Here is a 20,032-nt window from a genome sequence, read left to right on the forward strand (position 1 = left end):
GATGATGAAGATGATGATGATGATGATGATATTAAAGTAAAGGTTGACAGTAAATAGTTATTACAATGTTTGAGGTCTTTCAAGTATGACAAACTACATTTGGAACGGAATCTTATCTCAATCAACTTTAATCATCATTTATGAAGATCCTCCCATTGAATAAAAAGTGGGAGTTAATTGTGACAATAATCATCCTCATCCTTTGTCATCATCATCATCATCATTATCTACATCATCCTGATCATCATTGTAATAATCATTATTATTATTGTCAACTAACTCACATTGATGCCTATGAAAAATACTAGAGTCTAATTGTTGTTTCAACGATTTAAATTGTGATCAACTTTTCAATTTTTTCCCCTCTCCTATCAAATTAATTGTTATTGTCTCTTAATTAAATTACTTGTTCTTGTTATTATTATTATTGTATCATTATTGTGATGATTGTTTATTATTAGTTTTAATTTAGTTCAGTCTCTATGAGACTAATATTGAAAACTTGGTTGATAATTAAAACGGATTTCCTGTGATTTGTTAATTGTGATAATCAGACAAGTTGAAATATTATGAAACTAAGTTACAATTAAGTTAACAATTAGCTGATTAATAATAATGACTTTTTGTTTTTTTCCCTCTGTTGTTAATATTACAATTTCATTAATTAGATTTTGCTTTTTTTTATTGTGTTAATTTTTTTTTTTGATTAATTGTTACGATTAAAACTAATTAATGTGTTGCTGTTGATCATTTATGTTCACATTAATTTGATCAGATTGAAAATTAATCAAGTGTTAACACTAAGAAATATGATTATTATCAATAATGGTTGTTACTGATTAGTTAATTGTTGTGATTTCCTACCGGAAGATATTAGTTGATTACTTAATGATTGATTAATTTAATGTCTCAATACAAGTTAATGATGATTTAAACTGTTAACTGTAACATATATTACCATGATTGTTGATTGCAAAATTAACAACAATTTAAATTACATTGAGGTCCAGTGGGTCAAATTGTTGGTCAATGAATTGAAAATTAAATCATTTGAATATCAATGAAATGATTACAAAGTTAATTGTAAATTCAATTGATTATCAATCAAGCTGATCATTTTGCAATCAAATTAAATCATCTAATCAGTTTTGCAAATTGTAAGTGTTTTCAGATTTAATCATTTGGTTAAGTGAAAAAAAGTTACATTTAACAAAATTGTAAATGATTAATTGTAAATTTAGTTAACTATTTAATGATAACTCAACATGGAATCAACTAAATGTAAATCATTTCATTGATTGTTATCAACAATTTCATCTCAATTCATGAGGATCCGCCCTGAATTTCACCATGAATAAGATGAGGACAATATCATGTGTTAGGATTATCATTTCAATCAACAACAATCAACTCAATTCATGTAACATGATGATGATCATCAAAAGTTTCCAGAGATACAAGGAAATACCTTTTTCTTGAGGATTTAACATGAAAAGTTCATTGAGTTCAAAGTGATTTTATTATTTCATGATAATATCATTACCAAGGTTCATCATCTCAGGTCTTACTGTTTATTTAAATTGTTTACAATCAGAAGCAGTTGATGGTTATCATGTTGATTAATGATTATCATCAATAAGAAACTGTCATTTGATAATATTAACATGATGATAAGTTTTGTCATCTTTGTCCTTTGTTTTATTTTTCACTTTCATTTGTTTACTTCCGGGTTACCGTATATGAGATTTGATTGATTTTTGCAAATATCATTTTCACCATGTAACCAATTCTAATTGTTTAGTTAATTAATACTTCTAATTGAACAATTTCGAACTGATTAGTTGATAATTTATTCCTGTGTTGATTAATGAAACGAAACACTTAATTTAGGATAAACAATCAATGTGTTTTAATTAGTGTTGGTTGAACTAGATTTTTCAACGCGAATCCATTCAAGGATGAGAGAGAGAGAGAGTTTGTTGATTGCTGTTTATTAAGCAAATAAATTAGTTTAATTTTTTTTTTAAAAAGTTGATTGTTTGTAAAATTGATCCTCTTTACAAGTTTCATATGTATAAGGAATTGATTCACAGCAATTAAGTTGTAAGATTGATGCCTGAAAAATTTGATGAGTGAGTTTTCTTGTTGAATTGTCAAGAGTTTGATGACAAAAAAGCAAATGCATATTAAATAAATTGTTGGTGTGTAATTGTAATGATACAAATATGAATTGATAATAATTTACAAAAGAGATTGAAAGAGAAACAATTATTATTTTTGTCAAGAAAAATCACTTTAAGAAGATGAGTGTGTGTGTGTGTGGATGTAGGTGTAGGTGTGAGGTTTTCTTTTGTGAAAGTTGGGGTAGTGTCATGATACTAGAGAATGATGATTAGGCATCATGACAGAATATAAAGAAAAAAAAGAGAAAAAAATTCCGAACAACTCATGGTAATTAGAATTTTTTTTGTTACTTTTCTTTCTCATGCTTGAAAGGAGAAAAAATTGTACGAACGAGAGTTTCCATTATCACAATGTACATCAGCCTTACAGAAGATATTATTTGCAGAAGATGATGAGGCGGATGAAGATGTTGTTGATGTACCATGTTGGGGTGGTGTTTGTTGTTGATGATGAGCTGTCGATGTTGATGATTGTGGTGTTTGATGATGTGAGTATGATGTTGATGGTTGAGGTTGAAAGTGAGCTGTTGTTGGTGATAACATGGTAGATGTTTGTTGTTGTTGTTGTTGTTGTTGTTGTTGTGACTGTACTTGGGTTGGCGATGGTGGTGATTTATGTTGACTGGCGGGTGATTTTTTATTTTTTGGTGGAGCAGCTAAACTTGGTGGGTGTTTTGGTGGTGGTGCACGAGGAGGTGGTGGGGGAGATGTTGTGGAAAAGGTTGATACTCTTTTAGAGTCTCTATGATTCTTATTATATGGCAATGACTCGTAAATATAGTTTTCAGCTTCTTCTTCAATTATTGGTCCTTGTTGTTGAGCCCAAAGTGCTGAAGGAACTGGTGGACGAGCTAATAAAGGTTTACTACGATCTGATGAATCGGTGTATCGAAGAGTTAATGAACTCTCTTCGGATACAATGGATTGGGAATGATTGGGAGTCGATGCTGTAGAAATGTATTGAAAATTTTTGGATGGAGAGGTGGGCATTATACCCGCTCTGAGTAGAGCTGCTTTCTTTTCTTCCAGATTAAGGTAAGCATAGGCCACAGCACAAACAATTACCACCACGATTATGGCAATAGAAATGGAAATGACGATCATCGTATTAAAATAAATAGGCACTGATCGATCAGGTGGTTGTTGAGATCTTTCATAGATATTATTACGCTCTGAATTATAGCCTTTAAGAACTAAAACAAAATGGAAGAGGAAAACAATCAGGGAGAGAGAGAGAGAAATAAAAATAAAGAGAACAAAATTAAGACAAAATTAGAATCAATTAAAAGAGAAAAATAAGCGAGAATTGGATGAAGTGCGATTTGGAGAAATGAAAAGCCACTTATTTATGGAAAAGACAAATAGAGATAATTAGAAGGAGATAGAACTAATTATTCTACTTGTGAATCAACAGAATGATGAAATTTAGGAGATAAGAGACCAGGGGGAGAGCCCACGAGGAGACACAAAGCAATAAAGAAGAAGAAAGGAAAAGAGAACAGGAAAAGGTGGAAAAGAAAGAGAACAAAAAAAGGTCGAAGAACCAAGTGGACTTACCTAGATTTTTACCCAAGCTTTTCATTACAGATCCAAATTCTTTGACACTAATTGTTCCATCTCCATCTTTATCAAACAGAGAAAAAGCTTCTTTAAAATCTGGATCATCACTTAACAATAATCCCTCCGTCATGGTGGTTATTAGAAATTAACCTCACAGATCACAATTTACAATTTACAGATAATTGTTACACTTGTAGATAAACAATTAGACTTGAAGAGGGACCAAAAAAGAGCAAAAAAATTAGAGAAAAAGCGAAAAAGAATCAAATTTTATAAACAAGAGAAAAAAAATTGATGAAGATGAGGAGAAGAGAAAAAGAATAAGATTTCAAGAGAGGAAAAGAGAAATTCTCTCTCACTGTGACTCATAAAGTGACGAGAATATTTTCCTTCTCAATAACATCATTTAAAAGGCTCTTTCTCTTTTTTTTCTTTCCTTTCTATTTAGAATTTTCGTCTTTTCTCCTTTCGTCTTCCTCTTCTTCACTTATCTTCATTCGCTCTTCTTTCATCTGCCAGACTCGCGAACTCGGTTAAGCCAATTTTCGATTATTATTCTCGAGCCGGTTCACTTATTTTCGTTCTGTGACTTCTAACGCCATCTAACGGTCGACATTCATACGAGAATTTGGATTTTTTTCGATTTTCTATCAATTTTATGAGTAGAATTTATTTAAATTCTTTTGTTTAATTTGTTGATTAGAAAGAGTGGAATTGGATTGTTGAAGTACAGTTGAAAACTGTAACTGAGAATTTTAATTCGATATTGATGATTGAACAATCCAACGGTTCTGATGAAGATGCGATGGTTTTGATTAATCGAATCTTGTCTCCAATTTAATTAACTATTAATCCAAAGTATAATTTTCTATTCTATTTTTTTTCTAATGTCTACTAATAGAATTGGAAGAATGAAAAATGAAAGTATTGAAACTTGTGAACATTTAGAGTTCGAAACTGAGCAAAAAAAAAAGATCTGATAAAAGAACCAATTCTAAACATCCTACAGCTTTTTCCCTAATTTTTTAACAATTGAAGCTTTAAAATAGATTAATTAAGTTAATTACTTAATGAAGAAAAAAAATCGTAAAAAAGGAAACGATAAATTGATAAAATCTGATCGAAAATCGAACTTGGATTCGAATACAACAGAATTTGATTAGTTGATATTCCATTTAAAATTTTTCCACCAAATTACTAAGATTCGAAAGAAGAGAGACAAATTATTCTTCCAAAATTGATCAATAATTTCGAGAAAATTACAAGAAATTGAATCAAAGGAAAAAGTGAATAATTAAAAAAACTAATTAACAAAAGATTCGAATCCAAAAGTATCTTATCTTAGTATCGGTTAAAGTGGTTACCAAGCAACGAATGTAAACAAGGGGAAAGAAAAAGGGGTCGAATAGAATTTCTCTCAAAAAGAAAGACTTTTACTCTTTCTCTTACTTTAGTTTCTTCTTATTTTCATCCACACATTTTACTCTTTCTCTAAATTGTCTCTCTCTCTTTTTTCTTTCTATTTTGTCTAAAGAATCTTTTTTCTAACCATTTATTCCATTCTCATTCATTTTCACCCTCGTTCGTGTGTGTATTCAACAAGTAAAGAGATAAAGAGAGAGAGAGGAAGAAAAAAAAACTAAGCCCAAAAGAAGAAGAAAAAAAAAGAGAATAAAATGAGAAAAGAGAGAGAAGAGAATAAAGTAGAAAGAGAAAAGAAAGAGTAACATCATCTTCCAACAGGCATCAACAGGCAGATTCTCAGTTCTCTCTCTCTCTCTCTCTCCTTCAATCGCTCACTAAACTCACTCATTCACTCTCTCTCTCTCTATCTTCATCTTTCCATTACTTTCTCTCTCCATCCGATTCTCCCTCTTCATTATCTGTCTTTTATTCAGTTTTGTCAGTACTTGACATCAACTTTACATCATCATCACCATAATAATAATCATCATCATCGACAACAACAACAACAACAACATCGCCATCAGAAAACACCAACAGTATCAACAGCTTTCTTTTCATATACAGTCAGTGTATATGAAAGTGTTTGTGTTTACCTAATCAACAACGAAAACCACACAACCACAACATCAACAAGAATAACAAACGAACAATTAATCAGCGAGAATATTAATATTTAATAACATTCTAGTTATTTAGTCAACAATATGAACCTCAACAATCACCATCTTAATTCATGTCAAACTCTAACCATTGACAATTGTAATTTTCTACAATTAATCGAGAAAGAGGAGAAACGTTTGGATTTAGAATGGCAAGATACTTACCGTGAGATTAACCGGATCGAAAGTCTAATCAACAGTTACACTGCTCTTAAATTAAATCTACTTGCCAAATTGGATAATATTGAGATTAAGAAAAGTGAATGTGTCAAGAGAAAGACCAAATTAATCGGTGAAATGTCATGTCTACCTCTTCCTATTGATGGTAATTATAAAAATTCTATTCTCTTTTTTTATTCTCCATTGAAAATTCTATTCTCTTTTTCTCAAAATATGTTCTCTTGTTTTCTTTTCTTTTCTTTTCTCTTTTCTCTCCATCATTTTCCATCTTTCTCCTCTGTCTATCTCTCTCTCTCTCTTTTTTCTCTCTCACATATTTTCTATCTACGTATGTTATTTTCTTCTCTTCCTCGCCCTTTTCTCTTTTTACCTCTTTCCTTTCTTTCTTTTCTTCCCTTTCTTTTCTCTTTCTTCCCTTACACCTTATTTTCTTTTCTTTTCTCTCTCCCTTCTAAAATCTTTTCTTTCTTAATTAATCGTTATTGTTGTTAACCATTTTTAACGATGGAAAAACAATAATAATCGCATTAATCTTTTCCTCTCTTTTCTCATGTAATCATTTAATCTTCGTTTTGTTGTCAATATAAACGTTCAACATTCTGACCAACAACCTTTTTCGACAAACAAATCATGCTCCATATCTACATGAATTATCCATTTAAATTAATCTGCTAATCGAAGACAAATAACAATACAAAATGGTTTCAGAATATCAACCTAATCTCTTTTTTTTCTTCTATTCTATTCTCTTCATTTTCTCTTTCTACCTTTTTTTTCTCTTCAGTTGCAAGTCAATCCCTTCCTTCATGTAATACTTAATTTCTCTCTCGCTCTCTCTCTCTCTTCCTCTCTTAACTTGTTCACAATTCACAATCTAATCAACAATTCAATTCTCTTGATCGATTACATTCTGTTTAATTTAATCGTATTTCTATCACTTTTCATGTCAAAAATTGTTATTTAATTTTTTCTTCTTTGTCGAATAGAAAAAGAATAGAAAAAAAAATTATTCTCCAACAATCGATTAGAAAGCAAACATATATAACATCAGAATAATATAAAGAATCCAACCAACAATTAAATTAAATCAAATTAAACGGTTTAGTTTACAATCTTCACGTTTGTTTCTATGATTACGACATTATTATCATCATCATGATGATAATAATCAAATGATGATTAAAAGGGATGAGATGTTTTTTTTCAATTCGTAATCGTAAACAACCAACTCACTGAACACTTTCCTCTTTCAACGATAATTACATATACCCAAATGTATATAAATTCACCCACAACTTCTTGATGGATTAATGAGATTTTTACCTTTTTTTTTAATTAGTTGCATTAGTTTACTAATATTTGAACAGATTTTCCATCCAACAATCGTAATGAACAAATCAAACTTGATCGTAACGATAATATTTGATTTCCATTCTGTAAACAGTAGCTAAACCATTAGAAAAACAATACATCAACAATCATCATCATCATCATATGAATCACATCAGATTAATTTTCTTTATTCTATCTTGATTACAATCAGTCGTTTGTAATTGTATCTTTAATTAACTTTCGTCTTTTTCTCTTCCCGAATGTTGTAGAACAGCAAATTGTAAATAAACCAAGAAATCAGACAAATCAACATCTCACACATCTAAAATTATATCTAACGGTAAAAGAGAGAGAGAGACAGATACATTCGAAAATCATCAAAAAGGTAGAAAATGAAACAAACAAAATTCGAGTCGATTCCATCATCGATATTTCTGATTTTTATCATCAATTATTTTCGTTTCCATTTTATCACAAACAGTTTTATTATTATGATTTTTATCATGTTGGTAAATCGATGAAATTTTTTTTCGTTGATATACATTTGCTTGATACGTAGATGAATTTTCATCATCGATTGATTATTGAGAGAAAGGAGAGCAAGAGAGAGAGAGAGAGAGAGAGAGAGATTGAATGAGTGAGTCTAATGAAAGAGTAGGAGGTGTAAGTGGTAAGGAGAAAGTGAAACAAAAAAAACTAGATGATGAAAATACATTGACTTGTAATGATGATTCTAATAATAATATTACAGATGAGCTCGTAAATTGGGTATCACAAGTTACCGTTATTTTCTGGTTGATGAGTTGACAGCTTGTGTGTACACACCTTGTGTGATCAGCATGAATTAAATGAGCTTCTGACATGTATTATTATTATCATTTATTATTATTATTGCAATTATTGAGATACAATTGAATATATTTATATATAAATGAAATGTATAAATATATTTGAATAATTGTTTATCCTGTTCTCACCTACGAATGAGCTGGAAACTTAACGGAACGAAGTAACGAATGATAGAAAGAGAGAAAGAGAGAGAGAGAGAGAAAAAAAAGAAAGAGGAAAGGAAACGAATTATACGAAATAAATTCGATAAGAAAAGTGGTTAGAACGAAATTATAAAAGGAGTAGGAGAAAAAGAATAAAAAAGTTGTTCTATCTCGAAAAAGAGAACATGATTTAAGTGAAAAACTTGAGTAAAGTTCAATTGTTGTGAAAAAAAAGAGAAAAAGTTAATAGTAATTTACTCAATTAACTTTAATTGATTGTGTAAGAATATCGGTAATAATTATTACGATGATAATGATGATGATTATACAGCAAATCTTTGTTCCAAGTTGGTACACATCTTACAAAATATGTGACTACTACATGATGGTTTATATTTATATCATGGAATCTGAAAAATTAAGAATCAGAATATGAATTAAGAACAAGATTTTAAAATTTTTTCTTCTCTATTTACTTTGCTCTTTTTTTTCTCTCTCTCACTTATTCATACATTTTCATTGAAAATCCTTTTTCCGTTTACAGAAAAGTCTGTAGGGAGTGTTGAGAGAAAAGTGAGAGTATATTTGGTAAAAAAAGAGAGTGGGAGAGAAAGAAAGAAATGATGATGACGATAAAAAAGAGGAAGATATATCATCATAAGTGTAAGAAGAAAAAGTGACGATTGGAAAGATACGAAGAGTAAATTAAAAAGTTAAATAGTGTTGATTATCGTAATCATCTTGCGATGTTAAGAAGACAGACCATCGGACCTGCTTGTTTTCACCATGAAGATGAAGTTTTATCATGAAAAAAATGTTCTTTTTTTCTGATTAACAAACCAAAAAGAATGTTGAAAAAAAAGTTACCAAAATAATTTACCAGCAAAATGGGTCTATGACCTTTTCTTCATCTTGAGCTTCTACTTGATCCTGGGTTGATGGAACTCAGCGCAAGCCAGAGGAACAGGTCAGATTGAATGGAGTGTAAACTATCATCATCATCCACTCATCATCATGACAACAAAGCTTAATATCAACTTATTCTCATCTTCTCTCTCTCTGAAATGATGCAGGATGATGGCGGTGGTTCACCATCATCATCCTGAAGAGTGTAAAGAAAACCTTTCGATCCATAACACAAAACTAATGCATTTATTTGTCTATTTTTTTTCTTGCTTCTGTTTTTTTAGTAACTTCCATTCAATTTGATTCTTGATTGTTTGTGGAGGCAATTTACCTCATCATCAATACTTTTTTTCAAGTCTCATCATCTCAAAATCCTCTCACTTGCTCACTTCTTCCTCTTCCTCTTTGCTCCTTTAACCTAACAGGTTCCCTCTCTCTCCCCAATCTTTCATCTTGATCACTCTCATCTCAATATCTGAACATACAATTAATCGAGATCGCATCATTATTACAATCATAGTCTCATTACTATCAACCTCTAACAACAATAATAATAATAATAATAACCAACTACACATGATAACAAGAGCATCAACATGATCACAACCACCAAGAAAAAAAAACAAATGCAAAAATCAGCTTATGTAAGAGTGAGAAGTTAAGCTTGAGAAGAGTAAAAAATTCAACAAAAAAAAGGAGAGAGAGAGAGAGAAATGGAAGAAAGAGAAAGTAAAGAAAGTGAATGAGATGATGAAAAAAAGAAAAAAAAGAAAAGGTTCTTAACCCAGACGACAGAAGAGATTACCTGTAACCTGTTAAACAACTTTCATGATGATTATTATTGAGAAACAAGTGAATTGTTGGGTCGTGGCCTTTTCGCTAACATCCTTTTCCGATTGAGATCGTATTTTGTGTTCTTCTCTTGCTTGTTGGGCGAGAATCGTATCTACACTCACTCACTTACTCACTTATTCATCCTTACAATTTACTCTCATCATCTCATCTTTTTCATGTTTCATTGGTCGTTCATCTTTTCGCCATCATCTTACCTTTTTTCCTTTCTCTCTCTCTCTCTCTCCAACCTACTAGTATAATCATCATCATCTTCATCATAATAATAAGAAAAAAAATTAGATCTCAATGTGTATCTGATTTCACATGAAACTTGTTTATCATTCATTTACAAATCATCATGAATTTGGAAATTGTTTCGTTGCTAAATCAGTTGGGATAATCACAATAACCATTAAATTGCTGGTTAGATGATTGTTATTAAAGTTTTTTTCTTCTTCGCCTTGATTATGTTTGGTTGAGAGAACCAACAATTTGCAATTGATTAATTTACATTTGATTGTATTTTCCTTTTGATTTAAATCAATCAAATCATTTTTTTTCTTCTCTCAATCATTTCTTTTTCCAACTTTACAAATCTAATTGTAGTTAGAAGAAAATTTTAATTACAATTAACTTTTGCCAATTTTTTCCAATCAAGGGAAATTTAAATCTCACATATCATTTAAAAGGTATTATTTATTGGAGCAAGGTTATTAATTGAATTGAATCAATTATCATTATTATTATTATGTTAATTGTTGTGATAATGATATGAGAAACAAAACAGTTTTCATCAGGAGAAATTGATTAATCACAATTAACTTAATCTTGCCATTGGATCAATATATTGTATTTATAATAATGTATTTATATTATTAGTATTTGCGTGTCAGGTAACCTTAAAGATGATGATGATGATGATGATAAGAAACTAGGAGCATCTCTAGTTACTATTATAATCAATAATGATGATATTTGCTTGATTGTAATCATTAATCTGATGATTATTGGTTAATGATTTTATGCAATGAAGAGTAAATGTTTCATTTGAAACAATTAACTCTCAATATTAAGTTTCTCTGTTTCTAATTTACTTAAACCAATGTTAATCATTTTAATTAATGATTATATTGTTACAGTTAATGTTGATTAATTTGTCGTAATTTATTTCCTCGTTTTCATTGATTGTTGTTAATTATTAATTTGTTTCTTATTTTCCAACATTTTCTGTGAATTAATATTGATCTTCTCTGGTGATTAAGATTGATAATCAATCAACAATTTGATTTTTCTTTCAAACCAAATTGATTATTATCATTTTTAACAATCAATTCTGTTCCTTAAATGATGAACCAATTTCCAAACTTAAATTAATCATTTAAATTTTCTGTTTATTGTGACAATTTATTTCACTTTAAATTGATTGTTATTCTATTGAGACTATTTTTAAACAATCATCTTAATTAACTTAATATGATTATAATGATTACCTTTCATCGTTAAATTATCATGAGTATAAAATGATACATTTAATGTGGTTAACAATTACTTTTTGTTACAATTTTCTCAATTAATTGTAGACAATTTGATAATAATATTCATTGATTGTTATTAACTTTAATTCTAATCATTAATCTGATAGGATTTCACGTTTTTCTTCATAAATATAATAGTTGATCAAATTAATTGTTAAATAATTTGTTCTCATTGATAATAATCTTTGTAGAAATCACAATCTATTCATTGTTCCTTAATGATTATCACCTTTTCCTTTTACTTTCACTTTTAATGTATTGATTGTTGTTCGATAATTAACTTTCTCTTTTTTCTAATTCTTTCTTTTTGATCAGATTTTTCGGCAATCCATCGATTCAACAGTGATGATGACCTTCAAAATTCAAGTTTATGTTTACGTGAAAATGGAAGTGAATCTGGGTCTAATAGCTTTTCAATGGACAACATAGTTGCTGATCTTTTGCAAACCATTTCTGAAGGAACCGGAGTTTCTGGTAATGGTGGTGGTTCAATTGGCTGTGGTAGCTCATCATTGGGCTCATCAACCGGTAATGGAACCTATGAAAGACCTGAATCTTCAAGTAGTGTAACCTTTTCATCGGGTTCATCTGACTATCCGGCAACCGTAGGACGTATCTCATCACCCCAATCATCAATGACCTTATCTTCATCAACTAACAACAACAACAACAACAACACTACCGGACTTGATCATCATCACTCAAACCACCACCTCCATCAAAGGAACCAAAATTTTAATCACAACAACAACATCAACATCAACAACAACAATAATAATAATAACCATCATCATTCAGGAATGAAACCAGTTACAGCTGCTTCAATTGTAAGCAACATATCCGGAAGTAACAGTAACATCAGCACAAATAGTAACACCAGTAGCATCAGCAGTTCGGGAAAAACTAATAATAACAACATCAACAACAACAATATCAATGGTCACCTTAATATTAACAACATTAATAATAATAACAGTTTGGTTAATAATAACAACACTGAGAATGAGGAATCAAGTTCAACCGGAAGTAATGGAGCCTCTAGTCAAGTTGTTGGTCCTCCACCTCGGTTTACCTCAAATCGTAGCTTCAATACACATAAAGTGCAATATAATTCCGTCCTTACCCTGGAAACATCATCCAATGGTTATGTTTACAAGTCACTTAATGATGGAACTGTGATGAGATATAAATTTGGTAATCCTTCTGATAATCAAATTTTCCCTGGACACAAGGATAAAGTCAAAGTTTTGGTTCTAGATTCTAAATCTCAATTACTTTACACTGGTTGTGATGATGGTAATGTCCGGTGTTTTAACGCGACCACAGGTCAACTTTGTAACCAATTCTCCTGTGATGGTATAGTTATCAGTATTGATCGATCGGTTGATGAGTATCTAGTTTTCGCCACCAATAAGGGCTGGATTTACCTGGTTAACCATAATTTTAAACTAATCTCATCTCATCGAACCTTTAATTGGATTTTTGCTGTAAAAAATATTCTTCACCCATATAAAGATGGTTCTAAAAGATTATTGGTCATCCCAATGAAACATAAACCCACCGTGGTCGAAGCCATGTCGGGTAAAATTTTACAAGAAATTGGTACAGCTACAATTGAGTCTCGACCCTGTCTCCAGGTTAACGGAAGTATCGCCATTTTAGCATCAGTTGTTGATAAATCAGATAACGGTACATCTCATATCAATGTTTATGATTCGGCAAGTGTAAGTGTCACCAAAATAATACTCACACACACCTAACCCAATATTGCACAAGTAAATAAACATGACAGAAAATTCAAATCATGACCAGATATAAACCTTTGATTATCTGATTATCATGATGATTACTAATATTATGATTCTGTTAATCATTATTATTAGCATTTACCACATCATTTTATCACTAAAATCATTATTTATTTTATCACTTTTTTCACTTTCTCTCTCTCTCTCTCTCTCTCTCTCTCTCTCTCTCTCTCTCTCTCTCTCTCTTCCTTGTCTTCCTTTTCATCTCTCCTTCCCTTTCTTAAATGATAATATATTATCAGGTTAATGAACTAATAGGTTTTACTTTTTTTGCATAACACTTATAACACAATATATTTACTACATTTATATAATATCACATAACGGTAAATGCAAATGACAGGTTATCAGGATTGTCATTTTTGAATAGGAAATCGATTAACTAAAATTAACATTTTTAATTTAAATGAAAGTTATCGGTTCTGTATCGTCACTTAATTGTACTCAATTTACTTGTTGATAAGATAATGATGTTTGTTAATAGCTGTCAAATTTGTTACAATAATAATATAATAATTGGTTAAATAGTTGAAATAATTGTAATAGTAATTAACTGTTATGTTTTTGTTACTTTTACTTTTCTCTCAATTAGATGATAATTTATCCGTCTGATTCACCTTGATAAACACAATTGATTGTTTACTAATTGTTGTTATTTTCTTTTTGTATTTTTTTTTCTTCTTCTTCCTTATTTCCTTAATTTTCTCGATCAATTAGAATTGGAAATGTATTCAATCAATTAAAAAGGAAGGATTAATATCATCAATGTGCACTCATGGACACGATCTCTACGTTGGAATAAAGTTTCCCTCCTATGGACACGTTCAATGTTTCAAGTGGTCAAATCGATCTCTTTACCTCAAATGGGTCGCCTGTATTGCCTACGTGCACACCCTTTCAGTGATGCCCTCGGATGTTCACAATTTATCCCTGATGCCCTCTGACATCGTTCTCAATGGTGGACCTGATGGTAACGTTTACAACACCACACCAAATGCAAAGGGACCATTTTTCTGTATGAACAAGAAATGTGATTGTAAACTACCTTTTGCTAGAAGAAAGGATTTAGATTTTCACTATTCGAAACTTCAATCATCATCTTAAATCGCCAACAACAATCAAAGAAACTCAACACCATTTCCTCCTCGAAAATAAACAATCTCCACGTCCCCCATTCCTCTTCTTCCGCCACGAAACCACAACTTTAAACCATGATGATTATACACGTTGAAGATGATCAGAATATCGGATTAACGCTTTATGAGAATCTTTTTTTTTTGGCAAACAAATGAAAACTAAGAATCGAGAGTAACACCAACCACCCCCACAAGAATTAACCTAATCCCCTTCGATGGATATTTAAAGCTTGGAATTTTTTTTTCTATCAACAATACAAGAAAACGTAAACACCGTCAAGTTAATAACGATGAAAAAGATCAAGAAGGAAAAGAAACATAAAAGGAAAACAAGGCAACAACAATTAACAAAAATCAACAACAACACAATCAAGATGCAAGAGAATTGACTACAGAAAATAAATCAACAACCTCTTTCTCCAATTGGGAAGTCTTTTTACTCTGTAGAAGACAACAATTAAATCATCAACACACATGAAAGCACACGAACACACACTCAACATCTCATCAGCACATCAACAGAATTTTTTGTCACCAACATTAATCAAATCGATCTAATTTTTTTAAATCAACTTTTTGTCCTCAACAAACAAAAGTGTTTAGTAAAAAAAAACACTCATACAATCAACACCAGTTGACACCAAACCAAGAAGAGAAAAAAAATCAAGAATCAGCAACAACAACAACAAAAAAACACCAACAACAATCAACAAGAGGAACAACAAACTAAAAACCACATCAACATACAAACACTTTCCTAATTTCCTATTTCCTTTTCCTTTCCTCCATTTTTGCAAATTCACATGCAAAAACCACTTAGGTGAACACCTTCCTCTCTCTCTCTCTCATGCTATTTTTGTTCCATTTTTTTCTCTCTCTTCTATCATCATTGTAATTACGATGATCCTTAACTGATGATTGCATATTTACATAATATCTAAATATGCAAATAAGTTATCCCTCATTCTGTTGATCCATCAGCTTAAACTGTTTGTCTCATTCTGGTAGACAGATTATCCTGATTAATCATGATCTATCTGGATGATAACTTTAATTGCTGATCGTTCCTAGAAATACAACATTAACCCAATCACCATCAAGCCTAGACGATTGATTATCTTCATATATTTTAAAATCATTTATTTTCTCCATTCATATAATTAGTTAACCAATTGACCAACTTTTTGATTCATGAAACTTTTTTTTTCCTCGTCTTTGTCTCTCCCAATTGTCACCTAGATTGAGAGATACATCAAGTGATCATAAGCCAAGGCTGATGTGTGATAACAAAAACCTATTACTTTTTTTGCATTATCATCTTCATCTTCATCACTTTCATCATCTTTCTTATCATCATCATCAACCTAAATCATTTTCCTGCTGCAATTTGATTTAACTAATCAATCAATCAACTAACCAAAAAAAAAACGCTAAACAATTTGTGTCCTTAAACAAGCAAGAAGAAATCACTTTAAGAAAAAATCACAATCGATGAGATTGAGGCTTGTCCAAGTTAATTGTGATTCCCGTTAACAATTAATTTTAATCATAAAACTCTAGATGATATTTTTTGCCTCCTTCCTGATTCCCTGTTACTCTGATTGTCCACTTCCTTGATTTTTACCCACAAAAAGAAACCTGTGACCTAAACTGTAACAATCAACATCATCATTACCTGTAAACAATGATGATTTAATTGTTTATACTCATCTCAACAATTTGTAACAACAATTAAGCATTTTTTTTGTCATATTCAAGTTATATCATTTTATATATTGTATCTTGTGCATTTTGTTTTTTTTTCATAAGTTATAATGCTTACCCTTTTTTGGCTGTACAACAATTAACTCGTAATTAACGTTAATTGTTATTTCTCGTCTATTTCACCCAGAGTGAGATTTAACATTCAACATTAATCAATTAATTGTTTACCAAAATCTGTTTTAATTGTGATTATCAAACTTATCAAACACCAGTTACTGTAAACTATTATTATTAATGGTACCAATTACTTCAGTTAATTGTTGATTAATTGTAGTTATTTGTGATACTCTAATTGTTCTCACTTTTTACTTTTAATTATCTTAAGTCTTTCTCTCTCTATGATTTATATCCTTTTCTTTTTTTCTCATTAATCATCTTATCATCATCTTAATTGTTGATGATTCTTTTTAATTGTAACCTTTGTGGAATCATTTTTTTCCTCTTTACCCTTTTTCCAATGATATCTTTTCAATTCTCTGGTGAAAATTAATTGCTGTTGATTAATTTCCGGTTAATTGAGAAAAAGAAACTTTTTTTTTCTATCAACTATTAACTATCAACAAAGATAAAAAAAAATAATTTAATTGTAAATGTAAACATGAAAACGAAAGTGATTGATTTTGTTAGATTGTTGTAATTTAACTACAATCATTTTTAATTGTCTTTTTGATTCTGACTTTTTGTTTTTGTCATACTAATTAATTGTAATCATCATTGATCATCCCAGTGTAAATCAAATCTAATATATTGTTTATCCTCTATCATTAATTGTTAACAATCAAACTCATACAAATTTCATCGTAGTGATTAACTTTGTCAAATTTACCGTTACTTTTGTTGTTAATTTAAATTTGACAACAATCACAGATGACAATTTAATTTAAATCAGTATAATGATGATAAAAAAATTTTTTGTTAACGTTATTGATTGTAATCAAATTGTGATTCCAATCAAATTGACAATTAACTTTGCTCTCCATCAACATCACTCTGGTCCTCCAATCGCAATTATAATTAACCACAAAACTAAATTGACCATTTGGACATCGCACACGTTAATTAATTCAAATTGTTCATGTTTAACAATCAATCCACAATTGGTGACACTTAATCACAACAATCAAAACAATCAATTGATTACAATTTAAAAGTGAAAGCCATTCCCATTCAATTGGATTAACCTTTTGAGAATCCAATCTCTTTTTTCAAATGATCAACAATTTAACAACAATTGATTAACCTAAACAGTTAATTCATATTCACAATGAAGACAGAAAATCAAATGTTGTCCAAAAACAGATCAAATTAACTACTAATTGTTGTTACATTTGTGATCTGTTGTTTTTGCTTTTGTTTCTACAATTAAATTAATCAACACAATCAGTTGATTAAAACTCTTATTATTCAACAATCAAAGGATTTTGGAACCAAGGAAAATCATAAATCAACCAAACTCATCGAATCGTAATTTTTTTCCTCTCGAAATTGTGATTAACTAATTGGAGAAAGTTTTTTTTTCGTTCGAATCGAATCCAAGTCAACAAGAGAAGAAGATATTTTGTCATAAACAACATAATTACCAAATCATCATCAAGATCACCAATTAATTAACTGGAGTCGATTTTTTTTTCTTCACAATCAATTGGACGACTGGTGATGGAATCAATTTAATCAACACAATTAAATCCCAATCAAGACATGTTACAATCAATGTGGATCAACCTCATCATTAGATTAACCTTTTAACTCTACAATTTAGAGACTTAATCACCAACAAGAACTGAAAAAATGGTTTCTAGTGATTAACTTAAAACAATTAACTAATTACGATTAATTTTTCTCGTCACATTCATTTGCATTTTTTGCTCTTTCGCTTGGTTTCTATTAGATGATTTTATCGCCTCCATCTTCATCATCACCTCTCTCCTCTCTCTCTCTCTCTCTCTCTTTATCTCAATTTTATATAATTAATTAATTCTTGCTAATTTATTAATTACTTTCTCTCTCTCTCAACTTTGACCTAATTTTTTTGCGCTTCAAGTCGACAACAATCAACAACTTTTTTCTTCTCCCCATTAACTTATCATCTTTATCTATTTTAATTTACTATTATCACTTTATTATTAATTATTATTATTTACTATTGATTTTATTGAAAATATTTAAGAGAAGAACCTTAATGTTCATCCCCCTCTTCCCTCACCACACCCTTTCACCCCCACTTCCTCAATCTTCATCTTATTGCTTTTCAAGTTACCATTTTTTTTGTCTCTATTTGGATTAATTCAAAAAAAAATCTTTATTTTCAATTATAACTTTTGAATCTAATTTTACTTTTTATTTATTCACAATCAATTAATTGCTCTATTAAATTGTTATTCTCTCTCTCTTTCTGATCATCTGATCCATGAGAATGATTGATTCTTGATGATTAAGAAAAGGGATTAAACTAAATTAACTTAATTATTGGTGGATTAACAAACGACTATGTTGATTGTTTTTCTGTCAACAATTTGATTAATTGGTTAAAAATTTTTCTCTCTCTCAAATGTTGATTAAAACAAGTTGACACAATTAAGTGATCCTTAAAATTGTTGTCCAAATGGTGATTAAATCATTTATTAATCCAGTTTGGTTTAATTGTGATCGATTTTGATTGTTTGTCTCTCTCTCACTCTCTCTTTTCATCATCTTAATTGTTAAAAATGATTAAATTAAGTGATTCAATAAAATGATTAAGTTAATTATTATAAAAATCCAATGATTTATTATCGTTCAATTAGATTACAATTAGTGATGAAAATAAGGATAACTTTTAATGGTTAATTGTTGACAAAATTAAGAATCAATTTCTGGATAATTAAACATCAGATTTATTATCTCAATACAAAATTAATCAATCAGTTTAATCAATTATCATTTGATTGATTGTCTTCATCGTTGTTGGTACTTGTTTCGTTAATTGTTTCAATCAATGGGCTTTGGTTGATTGTTAATTCTGGTTGATTAGGGTTGACAATAACATCACTATTATTATTATCATCATCATCGATGACAATTACTTGATTACGATTATGATTAGATCTAAATTGATTTCTCCGATTTCGTCGATTTTGAACTAAAGTCCAACCCGATTGTGGTTCAATCAAATTAATTGCAGTTATTGAATTGGATGAAGATGAATTAATGTTAATTGTTGTTGTTGATTCTCTAGGATATTCAAGATAATTGGAAAAAATTTCCCTCGGTGATGGTAAATTTAAAACGTTGGTTAAATTAGTAACCATGGAGTCGATCATTGAATCCCAATAATTGGTAACATTTAGTAAATTGCTTGACCAGTGGCCAGTTGTTGACTCGGAAACTGGAATCTCATCATATAAATGGTCATCCAATACATTACAAATAATGTTATTGAAGGTGGTCCGGCAAACTGGACATCGATTGGACTGTTTTGACCATTGTGACAAACAGGGTGTACAAAATATATGAAGACAACCATCAGCATAACAAGGGTCAGTTAATTCACAGAGACAAATATAACAAGGGTTATTACAATTAAGTGACCTGGAGACGACTTCAGCTTCACTACAATTTAAATTGTCTCCTAAATTGTTTGATCCATTTATCGGTATTTCATCAGGTTTATCACTCATTTCACAATTAACTTAAATTA

The 20,032-nt window shown here is 30.1% G+C and overlaps 3 protein-coding genes across 3 annotated transcripts; 1 reads left to right on the forward strand and 2 right to left on the reverse strand.

Moving 5' to 3' along the window:
* Positions 1-1,989: 1,989 nt before the first annotated feature.
* Positions 1,990-4,250, reverse strand: LOC128397457 (probable serine/threonine-protein kinase samkC). The gene is made up of 2 exons (XM_053358183.1): positions 3,741-4,250; positions 1,990-3,376 (listed from the first exon to the last, which is right to left on the reverse strand). Exons 1-2 carry the CDS (start codon positions 3,871-3,873, stop codon positions 2,484-2,486), a joined length of 1,026 nt encoding a protein of 341 aa, XP_053214158.1. The 5' UTR covers positions 3,874-4,250; the 3' UTR covers positions 1,990-2,483.
* A 946-nt stretch (positions 4,251-5,196) lies between these two features.
* On the forward strand, positions 5,197-18,671 carry LOC128397593 (probable basic-leucine zipper transcription factor J). Its single transcript, XM_053358332.1, has 3 exons — positions 5,197-6,194; positions 11,964-13,372; positions 14,174-18,671. Exons 1-3 carry the CDS (start codon positions 5,915-5,917, stop codon positions 14,558-14,560), a joined length of 2,076 nt encoding a protein of 691 aa, XP_053214307.1. The 5' UTR covers positions 5,197-5,914; the 3' UTR covers positions 14,561-18,671.
* Positions 18,672-19,100: 429 nt separating this feature from the next.
* LOC128397594 (putative uncharacterized protein DDB_G0277255) lies at positions 19,101-20,014 on the reverse strand. The gene has a single exon (XM_053358333.1). It carries the CDS (start codon positions 20,010-20,012, stop codon positions 19,266-19,268), a length of 747 nt encoding a protein of 248 aa, XP_053214308.1. The 5' UTR covers positions 20,013-20,014; the 3' UTR covers positions 19,101-19,265.
* Between the last annotated feature and the right edge of the window lie 18 nt (positions 20,015-20,032).

This window comes from Panonychus citri, unplaced genomic scaffold, assembly GCF_014898815.1.
Source record: "Panonychus citri isolate SS breed McGregor unplaced genomic scaffold, ASM1489881v1 Contig00033, whole genome shotgun sequence".
NCBI classification, from domain to species: domain Eukaryota; kingdom Metazoa; phylum Arthropoda; class Arachnida; order Trombidiformes; family Tetranychidae; genus Panonychus; species Panonychus citri.